This window comes from Miniopterus schreibersii, assembly GCF_964146895.1.
Source record: "Miniopterus schreibersii genome assembly, chromosome: 14".
NCBI lineage: Eukaryota > Metazoa > Chordata > Mammalia > Chiroptera > Miniopteridae > Miniopterus > Miniopterus schreibersii.
In genome coordinates, this window is record NC_138114.1 from 48340141 (window position 1) to 48355763 (window position 15623).

At 44.0% G+C, this 15623-nt stretch overlaps 1 protein-coding gene across 2 annotated transcripts in view; it reads left to right on the plus strand.

Moving 5' to 3' along the window:
- Window positions 1-15623, plus strand: part of ATRNL1 (attractin like 1) — a gene marked incomplete at its 5' end in the record, with an annotated part of 352817 nt that overhangs the window by 260036 nt on the left and 77158 nt on the right. Inside the window, one exon of one of the 2 annotated variants that reach the window (XM_081158751.1) lies at window positions 12427-12541. The exons of the other annotated variant lie outside the window; for it this stretch is intronic. Within the exon in view, the coding sequence (XP_081014877.1) occupies window positions 12427-12541 (115 nt within the window). The remainder of the gene's footprint in view (window positions 1-12426; window positions 12542-15623) is intronic. 2 annotated transcript variants of the gene reach the window in all.

Below are 15623 nucleotides of genomic sequence, written 5' to 3' on the forward strand. Positions count from 1 at the left end.
TGAGTGTAAAATAAAGATGACCGCCTTCTCGGGAGGCTTCGTGACTTCACAGAAAACAAGACGCATTGAGTCATTTGAAAAAGAAGTGGGAAGGGTGAGCAGTGCTTACTCAGTTCCTCAGACTCTGGACCAGGCCATGAAGAGAGCACTGAGATCATCACTTTTGCCCTTTCTTGAGGAGAACGATCACCGTCAGAGTTGCTAGCCAAGGTAGAACAACCAAAGAGGAAAGTCGTGGCCCAGAAGAGCAAGCATCCTATGGAAGGGTTAGTGATGGCAACACAGCGGCTTCATGAAATGAGAAACAAAAGTGTGGGTGTCCACTGACCTTATCTACAGCAGAACGTACTGTATGTGAGTCTGGGCACTGTCACTGTCTTAGCTAACAAGGACATTGTTCGATTAGGGTTGTGAATACTGTGTGGGGCTGGGATCTGCTACCCAGATCCCCCTTCAGGACCTAGCCTCTTATTGCCATAGCTCACGGCTGAGTCCCTCTCGAGGAATGGCCTCTGCCCAGGGAAGAATGGTATATGTCACCGCTCTGGGGACAGTGTCTGTGCACTGGGACGTTCCAAGGCTTGGCTTCTTGCCTCAGTTTGATGCAACCCTAAAGGACCACCCGTCTCAGGCAGAGGCCTCTGTTGCAGCTGCATCTCAGATGAGCTTCTCTCTGCCCACCTCACACAGATGTTCTTCCGAAGCTACTTCCCAGTCAGCCTGCACGCAGAGCTTGGAGTCTCAGAATCTGTTTCCTAGGAAACCTGACCCACAACATATACTATGTCTATAGTCTAAGGAGCTGTTATCATGACTGCTTCCCGTTTTATGAATGTCATCAATTTTATGGCGATCACAAAACTCCCATAACTAAGTGAATTTCCCCATTGACATTTGCCACGCTGTGTGATATGTGGCTTATTTCTCAAAGGGAAGTCGTTTGAACGACCCCAAAATAGGGTAAATGCCCCGAGGGACTGGTATTAGTCACAGTTTCTGTATTATACTTCATGATCATTTCCAAAGGAACAGAGGAAGATGGCAGCCGATCAATCCTCCCTGGCCATTCCGCTAGAGGTCACATTGTGACTGGGAGGCTGTATTTGTTTCCTCGGGCTGCTGTAACAAATTACCACAAACTTGGTGGCTTAAAGCAACACAGATTTATTTTCCCACAGCCTGGAGGCCAGAAGTCTGAGATGCAGGATTTGCCAGGGTTGGCTCCTGCAGGAGGGCCTGAGGGAGAAATTGGTCCACGCTTCTCTCCTGGTTGCCAAGAGACTTTGGCATTTCTTGGCTTGTGGCTGCATTACTGCAGTCAAGAGACTTTGGCATTTCTTGGCTTGTGGCTGCATTACTGCAGTCTCCACTTCTGTCTCCACATGGAGTTTTCTTCTGCGTGCCATCTCTGTAGGACCTGTCTTTTTATAAGGACACAAGGGCCACCCTAATCCAGTATGATTTGGTCTCAACCAATTACATCAGCAAATGCCCTCTTGTGGGTGGGCATGAACTTTCAGGGGCCAGTGTTCAACCCACTACAGAGACCAAGTGAGGAAATAGCCAACATTTGTTTCCTTGTTGACAACTTGTTTGGCTATGTCTCTTTTAGTTAACCTACTGGCCTTTTTGGAGAAAACTCGGTGAGCCTGGTGTGTGCAGTGGGCCACACCCATTGACAGGAGGCTCCTCAAAGGCCTCAGCGATTCCATAATCAGTGGGGCCCAGAGGGAGTTGGTAAAGCAGCAGCATGGGTAAACCAGGGAAAGGATCGTTACACAGACTCTGACCATTAACTTTTAGTCTTTCTGCAAAACGAGGTTTGGGGAAGAGCCAGGTGTGGAATATTTTATTCCCTTTTACGTACTTCACTTTCTAAAGCAAGCTCTGGTGAGGTTGTTGAGTTAACACAACCAAATCATTCAAGGAAAGGGCCAGAAGAAATGTGGATATGTTTAATTTGGCCACACAAGGGGCCTGCATGTCTCAGGACATAGGTGGGCAGCAAGTCTGCCCTGTGGATTCCAGGGCCTGGGAGAGGCTGCTAGAGTAGCTGCATGAGGGCCCATGGTCCTGCTGAAAGCATCCTCTGCCTACTGCTCTCTTTCCTCTTACCCCCCCCCCCCCCCGATTCCCTTCATTATAAAATTAAGGAAATTTTAATCTAGTCAATAATGATGGGTGAGGTACTGGGAAAAGTCTTCCCAGCCACACAGAGACACAAAATAGCGCTCTTAGGAACCATTTCTAAGCATGTCCATCCATAACACAGTTTTCTCTTCGCCGTATAAGGAGAAAGTTTTCAGTAAGAACATTTATCTTTCCTGATGGCTTTCCACCCTGAACCTACCACCGCTTGTATCCATCAGCTCTCATCTTCTCTACAGACCTGGTTCCAACTTGAATGCAGGTACTGGAATACTGGCCCCATACTGTGGAACCACGGCTGAGACAATGTAAGATAAGAAAAGATCAGGACATACAATCATCTCTTACTGCCCTACCACTAATCACCAGAACTAAGGGGAAGGGAAAGATAAAGGGGAACCAGATGGAGACTGACATTCAATAGGTTTTGACTAACAAAAATTGCATTTGTAAGTGATCTGACCTAATATAAACATTTAAACAGCTACTTCCTGCCAGGAACTGTGTCCAATGCCTCATCCATATATTACCCTTCATGATCCTCAGGTAACCTTCAGATTGGTGTTATAAACTATGTTTCCCATAGGAAGAAGCTGAGGCACGGAAGAGCTAAATACTTTGCCCAAGACCCCATATGATTTGAACCCAAGTCTGCTGAACATTCAGTACAGTCATTTGGGTCTGATGACATATTTCTAGTCTTTGCAATAAGAATACTCCCAAACACTATGGTCAAAATTCTTAGAATTGGAAAGACTACTCTGCCTTACACTTCAAGAAACACAGGAGGATTATTACGAACAGTCAAGAAGATGCCTGTGGGACCCTGGCCAGTGTGGCTCAGTTGATTAGAGCGTTGTCCCGGGCACCAAAAGGTCACCAGTTCGATTCCCGGTCGGGCACATGCCCAGGTTGCAGGTTCAATTTCTGGTCAGGAAGCAGCTGGTTGATCGGTTTCTCTCTCTCATCAATCTCTCTCTCTCTCTCTCTCTTTCTCTCTATAAAGTCAATAAAATAAATAAGAAGATGCCTGTGGTCCGTGGGATTGGCGATGGAGAAATCAGGCAGTTCTTTGAATGCCACTGACGGGTCACAGTGAGAGCAGCAGGGAAGGAGCTGTTGGGGAGGGTGAGAAAAGCCCTTGAGAAGGGCACTTCAGCATTTGCATCATTGGTGGGTTTTAGAGATGCCCTTGTGTTACCCACTGGCAGCTGCAAATCTTTAAGCTACTTTTATGTAAAGAGACAAATAAGCAGAAAGCAAGCTGGCATTGGTGACTTCAGAGAAAACGAGAAATAAAGATGGGAAAGAAATCCCGAGCGCTGTAGCTATAACGTACATATTCAAACACACATTTACAACTCCATGTATCTTCAGCACACTGTGAAAACCGATATTCACAGCGGTGATCGTGGGACATCAAGACGATGCCAAATTATCTTTAGTATGTTATAGTCTGGTAGAGAAGCAGAGGAATCTATATTTAAGAGATCTCACATTAAAAAATATCCTAAAGTCACAAGTCTTAGTCCTTATGGGGTTAATGTTCAGCTTCCTGGGAAAACTGTGTTACTCAGAAGGACTCAGTCTCCCAGAGACCCAGGTAGGTTTCACTGCATAGTAATTTCACACATGCGGTTGTAACTAGTCAAGTCAGCCCTCTCATTCAGCCTTTTGTCCGTGCTTTTGTGACCTGTAATAGGCTGTGATTGGCATAATAATCATAGTAGAAAGTCATTTACTACGCCGGATCTGTTGACGTCTGCTTCCTCATTAAGAACATCGCCGTATCTGCACTTTTATTCTTTCTGCTGACAGTCAGTTTTTACAGTGCTTCTTGATTTAGTTTTATGATTGAAGTTTCAGAAATAGATGTTTTAATTTAACGTTCGCTCCGTGTAACAGCTTTGACCAACAGTTTAATGAAAGAGCCCTGTGAGCTCCTGATAGAGTAAGGTTGGCTGGTGTCGCTGGCGTGGTGCGCACGGTGCCTTGGCGACGGCTGCCCCGGGCCCTGCACTCCGCGCTGGTGGGTCCCATTGCGCAGCTGAGCACGCCCCCTAACAGGTCTGATCACCCCGGGAACGGCCAGGAAGGGCGCAGACGGGCTGGTGAGGGACCTGGATTTCCTAGGGGGCCCCAGTCTACCTCTAGGCCTCTTCCCAACCCTGCGCTTTTTCCACAGTGAGCCTCTAGCAGACTTCCTAATAGCCTTGGGCCTGTACCCCTGTGCTTTCCTGCTTTCCCTCCTGCCAGAATTCTCCATCGTTCCTCAGCCTCCTAGTGAACTCCCCGTCATCCTCTGCACAGTAAAGTCCCTCCCCAGGAGAGGTACTGGGTGGGACTTTCTCTGTCCCCTCCACGCCCAGCCCCAGGGCTCTGTGCGTCGCTCTGTGAGCACCTTTAGCTCTGACTTGGGCAGCTGCAGAGCTGGGTTGCCCTGAAGGAAGCTGTACCCGAGCAGGCGCTGTGCCCCTCACCCCCACTGCCAGCAGGAGGCCTGGTTCTTTTACCTTTCAAATGGAATTGATCTATCAGCTGCATTGCTGAGGTCACATCTCGCATTAACAACATAGAATAATGTGTTTTTGGCATGCGCCAGCCTGGGGGGAAACTCCAAGATCTTGATTTTCTACCTTTCCTGCCTGCGTATCTCTGTCTGCTATACATTGAGCTTCTGTGGTATACCTTTCTGCCACAAAATTTAGATATTTATCTTGTGTGCGCTTTGGAAGAGAAAAAGCAAATACCCATTTACCATGAGTTAGGTGCCAGGGAACATTAACTCTGCGTGGCATATGGTTCTCAAAGTCAAATCGAACCCCCTTGATTGGAGCAGGGGAAAAATTGGGGAAAATAGGCAGACACTCGGGGGTAGTGGGAACCTTGGCATTGAGATCAGATTTTCCCCACCCTGTAAGCCTTCAATAAAATTCTCTCCTGGAAGATGCATTTCTTTGTTAATGACTTGAGATTTTAAACACATGGCCCCTGCCCTCAAATAACTTCCTTTCGAGTTGAATATATTCTTCAGATGGAACAAAAAAACAATTCTAAAGCAAAGGGAATAGGACACACTGGCATAATGATAACAGCTGATTTTTAGCAAGTACTGTGTGCCACACTTTATACATACGAATATATACTATTTTTAAAAATATTTGATACGGTCTGAAAATTAAGTTTACAATTGGACTAACCTTTGGAATCTCAGAAACAGCATATATTTCTGTTAACTTCTTAAATCCTCATAACCATACCATGAGGAAGGCTTTGTTAGTTCCATTTTACAGGTGAGAAGCCTGAGACACAGGGAGGTTAAGTGATTTGACCAGGGGCACACTTGGATGGCTGAGAGAGCAGGCCTTGAACCAGGCAGCATTGCCAAAGGCTTTCTCGTAACTGCTGCATTGTACTTCCTCCCAAAGGTGATGGTAGGAAAAATGCGTTACTCCTAATGACTCCTAATGACTGAGGAGGAGAGAGAGGAAGGAGGTCTCCGAGTGGCCCGGGATGACCTAGGGAGGCTTCTTGCAGGCAGTGAGTTTTCAGCCTGATCTTGCAGAAATGGGGGGTGTTGGCAGGCAGTCTGGGCAGATGGGATGGCCTGAATAAAAGTACAGGACCGAGCTTGAGCAACGTGGAAAGTCAACTGACTTGGCAGGCACATTTGTCTCTCACACTTAGCCGTGTTTTTTTTTGAGGTCAGGAAGGTGGCCCCGATTTTGAAATTAACATATAAAGTATGTACAGTGGTTCGGTTGCTTTTTGCACTCCGCTATTGAGAAAAGTACAGACTGGTAAAAACCTAATTATAGCAATTGTTTAATAGATAATCTCTTTCAGATTCTTGAAAAATGCTATCAGGAATCAACTTTTAAAGATAATCTGTTCAAAGTCACCTCCTGTTAACATTCACATTTATTGGCCAACTCAGGGCAAAGTATGATTATATATGCCTCAAAAAGAGATGATATCCTCATTTTTCAGGGCCTAAGTACCTGTGAAAAAATAGGAGGTAAAACTCCAGCTCTCATAATCCAGCCTTCCCAAGTCAATGCCACATAATTAAAATTACAGCAAAATCCAGTTCAACTAGATATCATACTATAGATAGAAAGCTTAAATTTGTGTGCATATGAGTGTGTGTGTGTGTGTGTGTGTACACAGTGAGAGATTTTGAACAGAGATTGAATATGGAAGCATTTCAACAAAGGAAAAAATACCTGATACAATATGAAAATTACGTTTGCAATCGGAATACCTCTGGCACCTCAGAAGCAGCTACTGGTTCTGTGAATACTGTTTCATTCCTCTTCCTGTTCCCACATATAATACTTTATTCTCTTTGAATTTGCTTCTAATGCAGTTTAACCCTGGTCTTGAGAGTGTCCATCCGCTTAATTTCTTTTATTAATATGAATTCTTCTAGCAAGTAAAGCCAGCTCATGTATTTTTCCCTTTATCATTCCATGAAAAGCAAACAGTAAATAAGGGCAAGAATATGATTTTCTTTCCCCCCCCCCCCAGGTCTAAACAGAATTGAGGGAACTTGTTTTGGGGACCTGGAATCTTGGTGATGTTAATCCTATGGAATCAACACACTTGATCAGTTTGGAGCCAAGCCATCAGGCTGATTTAATTCAACGCTCAGTAAATTAATTCCATTTTGCTAATGTGACTAAAAACGAAATTTCATATCAATATAAACAGTCATTAAACTGCAAATACCAAGTCGTGCAAGCTGTTGAAAAAGACTCATTTTTATTTATAGATGGGTTTTGATAAGAATAGCATTAAAAATGTTTTAGTAGGGAAATGTTAGAGTGATTAATGTGCAGTTGTTTGCATTTTTAATATTTCACTCATATATCAGATTAGTATTTGTGCCTACTGTCAGACTTTATTCTGTTCTTGTCAAAACACTTATTACTGCTGACAGGTATAACATAGCCACATTAATCCTTAATTCCTTAATTCAATTTTCTAATTGCTTTTTTGGCATGCGATGGTGGCCGTTTAGTCTTATGTGATATATTCATCATATGGTATATTAATGTGCTTTAAAAATTAGATGTGTCATTTAAAGTACCTGGACAGGAAAAAAAATTACTAAGGACTGGAAATTTCAATTTTCACTGTACTTAAACAAAGTATTAGATATTGGTATGTCACACATTCTGGAGGTTGTCCATAAATCACAGTCACAGAATGTTCAAGGGACCTAAAAATCATCCAACCTACTTCTTCATTTTCCAGTTGGGGAAATTGACTTAATAACACACCCAGGACCGTACAACCAAACAGTGGCAGAACTGGCCCTAGAACTCAAGTGTTCTGAACCCTGGTCAGAAATGGGGCAGGTCTGTGCATATCATTTTTATAATTGATAGCTTACGTTGGTTCCTACTATTAATTTCCAAGCCGAGAGAATCCTTGTCTTCTTAAGCTATGCTTCTTAGCAGTAGTGTATAGTGGATAAGAACCAAGATACTAGAATCACACAGATCCAAGTTCCAGTCCTGGATCCGCACCTCACTACCTGTATTACCCTGAGGATATTACCTGATATCTCTGAATTTCAATTTCTTCATCTGTATACAAAAGAAAATAACACACTAATGCCTGTGAAATGCTTAGCACAGTACTTGGTACCTAGTAACTACTCAATAAATGTTAGCTAATATTTTAGCAAATAATATGTCAGCGAATGATTTCAGTATTTTACTATCCTTTTAATATCTGTAATTTGGGTAAAATTGAATCATGCCTATCAGTTATCTCTCCCTGTGACAATTAAATTTATTCTTTTTTCACTCATCCACTTGCCATGTGCAAAATGCACTCTAGTAGATGTTCTAGGAAAAGTAAAAAAGAATCCAACACGATACCTTCCTTGGAGGAGCGGGAAGGTAATAGTGACCTATATGGACAGCAGTGCCTACAGTAGAAGCTGGGGAGACCTGCGTTCACGAAAGGTCGCACATGCACCGTGCCTGGGCATCTCAAGACAGAAAGCGAGAACAGGGGCAGTAGGGACGAGTGAGAAGCTGCACCTGCCCTCAGCATGTTCCAGGGGGAAGGCAGGACATTGGCCCAAATGCCATTCAGACCGAAAATGAGGAGGGCCGGGGAAGGCCCAATGAAAGAACTATATTGGGAGAGACTAAGTCCCTCCGACCAGGGAGGGGTGGCTGGGGGAGTTGGCTGTGAGAGTGTGTGATTTTAGGAAAGTTGAAGACCTATAGGAACGATCTCTTAGACAGCAGGGGCATTATGAGCGAGGAAGGCGCTTTCTGGAAACCCTGTTAAGTAGTGAGCACTGAGATTGACTGACATATGGAGCTTGCGCAGAATGAAAGATGAGGTTTGATGAGTGCGTAGACACAGGAGCCTGGCAGCCCGGAAATGTCATTTTAGTCTCCATTTTACAGAGGTGACAGAGTGGCAGCCTTCAGACCATTTTGGGCCATAGACATGTCTTTCAGCAGCAGCAAAAAAAAAAGAGAGAGAGAGAAAGATTTAATGTTTTTAAAGAAATCTTATACTTTCCTGTTCACTGTAGTGCCCATCGGTTTTCATTGTCTAATTCTATAAGCTAGGATAGTTTTCTTGCCTATTAGAGACAGTTACTCAGTGATGAAGCACATGAGGCTCAAGAGAGAGACTTCATTGTTCCGAATTCTGGTTTCGTCACTTAGTAGGTCTGCAACCTTAGTTCTGCTCCTTCCATCTTCAAGCTTCAGTTTCATCACTGGTAGAGTGGCAGTAGGCCCTGCCTCACGGGGTAGGATTAAATCCAGGCAAGCACAGAGCATAGCACAAGGCACTGAACAAGCGTTAACCACGGCTGAGCTGCTCACCTGGGCCTTGAGGGAATGTGAGTTTGCAGGCCCTACTTTGGAACGACTGAACATTTTGGAGAAAGGAAACATCTTTTTTATCTGTCGAGTCCTAAAGTATTGCACTAAACCCTGCTTAGGCTACAATGACTCTGCCAAGGACATCAGATCATTCTGTCCGATGCTCAGCTGCTGCGCTTAGGGTGCCCAGGGGTGAACGCCAGTGTGATTCCTAGAGGTGAGTGCCTTGCTCGCACCCGCACCCTGCCAGGGCCGGTGGGGGAGGTGCAGGCAGGTAGCCAGCGGCGCCGGCCGCCTCTTCCAACACCCGGCGATTCTTGTAGCAGCAGGTTCCCAGGATAGGTCGGGTGGTGGCCTCGCTTACAGACATGTCAGTGAGAATTTCAAGAACCGCCATCTCGAAAGTCCTTAGGATTCCAGAATTCTCCAGTAACTTGCTTGTCATTAATGGCTGAAAACTGGAAAGGGTTTAACATAGAATCGTTACCCCTCAAAACAGGAACTTGAAAATATAAGTACAATAGTTCAAAAGCAGTAGAGTGGCCCTAAGTGGGTAGAGCATCAGCCTGTACATCGGAGGGTCCCTGGTTCCATTTCTGGTCAAGGGCACGCACCCTTGATGTGTCTGTCTCACATAGATGTTCCTCCCTCTCTCTCTTTCTCCACCCCCCCCCACTCCCATCCCTCCCTTCCACTCTGTCTAAAACTTAATGGAAAAAATATCCTCGGGTGAGGGGAAAAAAAACAACACACAGTAGAGTGAATAAAATGAATCTTCTGTAAATTTTGTGAAAGTGCTGCCCACTTTATAAACAATGACTGCTAATTACATAACTGTCAGTGATGTTTCCTGGCGGGCCCAACTCCGGCTTCCTGCCATACAAGTAAGAAAATGCCTAGAAGTAAATCACAGTTGCTGAGTGCTGTGGGCAAACCCAAGGCCTTATCTCTTCCAGAGGCAGCCGTGGAAAATGCGTGATAAACCGCACTCTTCAGTAAACACGTTATGTCATCGTGGAATGAGTGTGATTCATGGTTATGTATTTATCACGCAACAACTGACAAACCTCAAGGTATCAGAGGTATCATTCGCGGGGTTTTGCTGTTTTCTGTTGCAAAATTCAGATGACATAACGTGGAGGTTTTTTCCCTTTTTTATTTAAAAATCTTTATTGAAAGTGAGCTTTGCCACAGAGTCTTTGGAAATAATTTTCTTAATTATGAGAATTCCTGCCAGAAGTGTCAAAGAGCTGTGCTAGTCACTGATATTTTAAATATAATGAATAATTCATATTTTTTGCTATTATCCTTCTATGAACATTTTAGAGCCAAAAATAGACAAGCTTGTAAGCCAATTTGATTTTCAAATAGAATGATAACCTCCTTTTGTATGGCTCATCAATATAAAGAAATGTCTGAAGGTTTCTGCACACTCATCGGGGAATTAAGAGTGAGAGCATCATTTTATTTTAGGAAGATAGATTCTTATTCAAGCCTAATTCCTTTTGCATGGTCAGGGTATCTCACTACACTGTATGCATCTGTTGCCGCATCTAAGAAGCTTAAAGCATTAAATAATTAAGTCATTTTCCACCTGAAATTTACAGTTATTTTTTTTTACTAATATTTGTTTTCAGTTGGTGCTTTGGGCATCAGCATTTAATGTTTCAAACCTTAGAAACAGCAGGAGGTAGCCTCACAACAGGATCCACCCATGTGCTCTCAAATTGTTTATTTCTAAATCCCCTAAGCCAACAACCACTGTTTCTCAACTTTTTTTTTTTTGCCTGTTTGTTTTATTTAGTTGTAATCCTAAATAATCCATTATTTTAGCATGACTTTGGAGAATTTGGATACTGCCAGTTATCGTCGCATTGAGAGCTTAAAAGCCAGACGGCAAAGAAAACCTTGCCTGATGATAGAAGTGATAGGCTCTTCTTTAGGTATATTAAAGGGGATTTGGGTATTTCTAATATATCACCATCATTTAAATCTGAATTTATTTTATTTTCTCTTAGTATATTTTAACCAATTGACCTTTACATATACTTTACATTCATTAAATTAGAATAAATTTCAATGGCCTTGAAACAGGGCTCAAAAAATTCGCAGTCTTTTTCTTTTAGCCTCAGAATATGACAAGCCTATTCTCTAAATATTTACATCATTGGAGGAGGTCTGTGTACTTATGCTGATTTTGACTTAACATTTTCGAGAATAAGTCTGTTAAATTAAACGTAAGCTTTAAAGTGTAACACCGTAAATCATGTAACTTGATACAAGTATAGCTGCCTGGCTTCCAGCGTTTTCTTGGAGGATTTTTATGCCCTTCTAGCACAATGGCCACTTTCACCTTTCGATGGAAAACTCCCAAAATGCATGTGCATGGGGATAATTTTAAAGCATGAGATTTATGTTGCCATAAAGGAGAAATTCTTTATAACCACATAAAACCATTGTCACCAGAAATTTCGGTCTTAAGTTTTACATGAAAGGGGACATATTTTATCTTTAATGCTTCATTAAACTTTCTGGAAATGGTAGTGTCCTAAAATATTCTAGGTGAATGACCACACATGTCTGTCTGTCTTCTGAAAAGTTCAGGCGTCATCAGTGGAAAATACTAACCATTTGTTTTAGTAATTAAAGCAGTGGTATGTTTTCTTCTACTTAATTTTGCATAGATATGGCTTTGATACGTCGACCATGTCTCACCTGCAGTTTTGTGAGTGAAAAAGCCAAAACCACCATCTCTACCCTAAAAAGATGTCGAAACTATGGAGACAGTGAAAGGATCGGTAGTTCCCAGGGATGCAGCGAGTGGGCTGGGATGCATAGGCCGAGCACGGAGGATTTTGGGGGCAGTGAAACTCTTCTGCATGATGCTGTAATGTGGGTACATGTCAGTACATTTGTCCAAACCACCAAGAGTGAACCCTAACGGAGGTTGTGGACCCTGGGTGGTTGCGATGTGCCAGTGCAGGCTCATCCGCTGGAACAATGTACCACTCTGGTGAGAGGCTCTGAGTGCATGGGGGCCGCAGGTCTATGGAAAATCTCTGCACCCCCTCTCAATTTTGCTGAGAACCTAAAACTTCTCAAAAAAAAAAAAAAAAGCCTCTTAAAGACAAAAAGGTAAAAATAGAACAAAGCAAAGAATACTTTTCAAGAATTGCAAAAATGTGTACCAATATATAACTCCCCAAGAATAATGTCTTTGAAATGTTAATGACCACCACTACAAAAAAAAAGATATTGCTACCATAAAATATTTAATTAAACTATTTAAAATTTTTACAGGGTGTGTCCCCAAGCCCTGGGAGTGTCCAGTTTCGCTGACTGATGCACAGCCAGGAGAAAGTAAAATAGCGGTGTCGTGTCAATTGTGCGATTGAAAGTGAGTTTTCTCTTTCAGGGGGCGCCCAGGCCCATAGCCGTTGAACCGTGTGCTGGGAACAGAGCCGCCGTCCTGACCGTGTTCCTCTGCCTCCCGCGAGGATCCTCAGGCGCCCCGCCCCCTGGGCAGTCAGGTAAGGCGGAGGGCGGGCCGTCGGCAGTTAAGCCAAACCCGTTGACTGGGCAGAAGAAAACAAGACCACCAGGCGGCACAGTGAAAACATCTACATGGTTCTGACTTAGAGTATGGAAAAATTTTATTCGGCTACCAACTTTCACCCAAATATCTAGATATCTGCACAGCTGTACATTCAGATTTTCCAGCGGTTCTCTTAGAAATACATGTTGAGTATGGGTCTGTTCGTATATAATATACACACATATGTGTGCTCACCCCTCAACCCCCAGTTTGCTGTCGTAATTGCAATGAGAAGTCTCACCAGCAGGGCAAACAAGTTCTGGACCCTTTGGGGCAGTTTCTTTTCTCCTGGTAAGTGCGTCACTTAGGATGCCAAATTATAAATATGGGTAGGGGTTTGCTTTATAAATATGGAACCGAATTAGGGAGCTTACTTGCATGTTTGGGATGTTTTAGCAGCATCCGAGGATGATAGCGTGATGCAGCCATATCAGTATGATGGAGGTATGTTCCTGCCCAGCCAGCGTGGCTCGGTCGAGCACTGTCCTGGGCCCCAAAAGGTTGCCGGTTCGAATCCCGGTCAGGGCACATACCTGGGTCGTGGGTTTGGTCCTCCGTCGGGGTGCTTTTGGAAGGCAACCGATCGATGTTTCTCTCTCTCTGTCTCTCTCTCCCTCTTCCTCTCTCTAAGCGTGTCCTCACATGAGGATTTAAAAAATAAAAGGTCTGTTCTTGCTGTCAGCACCAGTCGGGTGGGGGTCAAGGGCCGGGGAGGCCTCTCCTGCCGGTAGGCACAGGGGCCTTTTCCTCCGATCCCCCTCTTCCTGCGTGAAAAGCGTACTTTGAATCGTGGGGTGACTATCCACGTGTATCCTCCTAGAGGTCGTCTCACTGCTGGGTCGCCCGCATCGCAGGCGTTCTCGGTGCTGAGAAAGCGTGTGATTAGGTCATGAGCCGTGCTCATTTCTCTCTTATCACACATCCGATTCCATCTGCTTACGGTTTCTAATTTTCCTTCCTCCTAATTGTTTTCTCTAAAGACCTCTTAGTGAAGTGGGTGCTTTCTGAGGGTAAGGGTGCTTTCAAATCTACCTTTCTGTTCAGTTCCTCCTTAAGCATCAAATTAAGTGCCAGAGATCTGGCAGGTTCTCGGCAACGGGAATTGATGGTGGCCTCACCTCCCCGCACGTTTGGTCTGTCCTTGGTTTCCTAGTTATCTTTGACCTTGATCTTTCTTGATTTGTGCCCAACCAGACACCAGAAGCTACTTTATACCTTATATAAGCCTAAGATACTCTCAAAAGGGAATGTTTCCCGTAGGGAGACAGGTTTTTCCATTACCTTCAGACTTGTCATTTGGGGTACCGGACTTGCCATTTCTGATGCGTGAATTTCTCCCCAGTTCATCTGTTGGTGTTTATTCAAAGAAATCACCATCCTCTGCCCCTTCTCCCACCCCGAGTGAGCGCCCCCCTCTCCTTTGGAACCACCATGTGAATGGGATGCAGGAGAATAGCTGGGCACCGGTCAGATGAGATGGATAATTATCGCACTGTGCCCAGCTAATGGAAGTATTGTTTTAAGGCCGGGACGGTTTCCAAGGCAAACACTTCACTAATGAAAACAAGTCAGTGTGATAGACACCGACGTTCTTCTAGGTCCTTGACAGGATGACGTACTGATGGGCAGAGTGGAGGCATCTGCCAATAGTCCGTCCCTTTAACCTTTGGAATCTCTGTGACTGATTTGAAAGAGCCAAGCAGCAGTGTGGCCCGTTCCCCCGGCTTTGTTTTATGACGGATGCGTCATGATTACTAACGATAATGCTACTTAGATATGCACAGGGCTTTGCAAAGTGTTTTCCTGTTTTTCACACTTAATCCTCATGCCAAGGCTGTGTTATAAAGCTCACTTTATAAATAAGGAATTGAGGCATGGAAATCTTCATAGTTCTGCACTCAAAGAATGATTGGGAAATACTAGAGTATGGAGCAAAACAGTAAATACTTACTGCTAACATTCCAGGTAATTTTTCCTGAAATAAGCAGAAAGCTTATTTCTCTATAATCCACAGCTATGTCTTCACAAAACCAAACATTGGGATGAGTACTGAAAATGCCCACAGGGTTGATACAAGTATTTAAAACCTTGAGCTAACTTACCATACTTTACATAGTGCCTGTAGATTGAACTGTGTTGAATATCTGTGCACATAATTCAGAATGAGCTTGTTTATTGTTTTAAAAAACAAATACATTCATTTCTAGCTATCCTTATAGGAGCAGGAAGGCTCTTTGGTTTTACTTTTTCAAAATACGTGATTATCTGCTGTCTGCGGTCAACTTTGAAATACATCAAGAACATATATTGATGGGTGGTTAGTAGGATGGGTAGGTGGACAGATGTCACAAAGCAAGTAAAGTTAATGTTAATGGTAGAATCTAGGTGGTGGGAATACTGGTGTCCATTGTAAAATTCTTTCCACTTTGGTATATGAAATGTTTTATAGGAAACAGTAAAATAAAAAAACTCTTAACTTTATTGGGGGGGGGGAAGACAGCATCTATAGAGAGGCATTTTCTGTTGTTCACATGTAGGTTTTCCCTAAACAAGGCAAACTCTGACACCAGTATACAAACCCACTTATTTTTTTCCCTCTTCGTCATGATATTTGGTGTGTACACAGCCAATGAAAATTTCCCACCCGTGTGCCTGTGCTTATCGCAGGGCCCTACACATAGAAATCAGTCTAGAAATGCTCTTGACGGTGGTGAGAGGACACCTGTGAAACAGGACCTTGAGCGCCCACGCCCATCCCTGAGCCTCAGTGAACAGCAGCGAGCCAGTGACTAGAATTCAGCCGCCGTCTCCCGCATCGCTCCCCTGGGAGCCCGAGGTGCCGACGAGCCCCCTGCAGCGCTGGTGCCGGGGGAGAGGCCAGGGGGCCTGGTGGGCAGGCTCCTGAGCCCATCCCCACCGTGAGGCCGGCGTCTTCTCCTGCCTCCTGGGCTGTTTACGTCTCCAAATGCTAGCAGATCTGTTCAGTGATTAATTAGCATTAATTATTAGATTAAAGG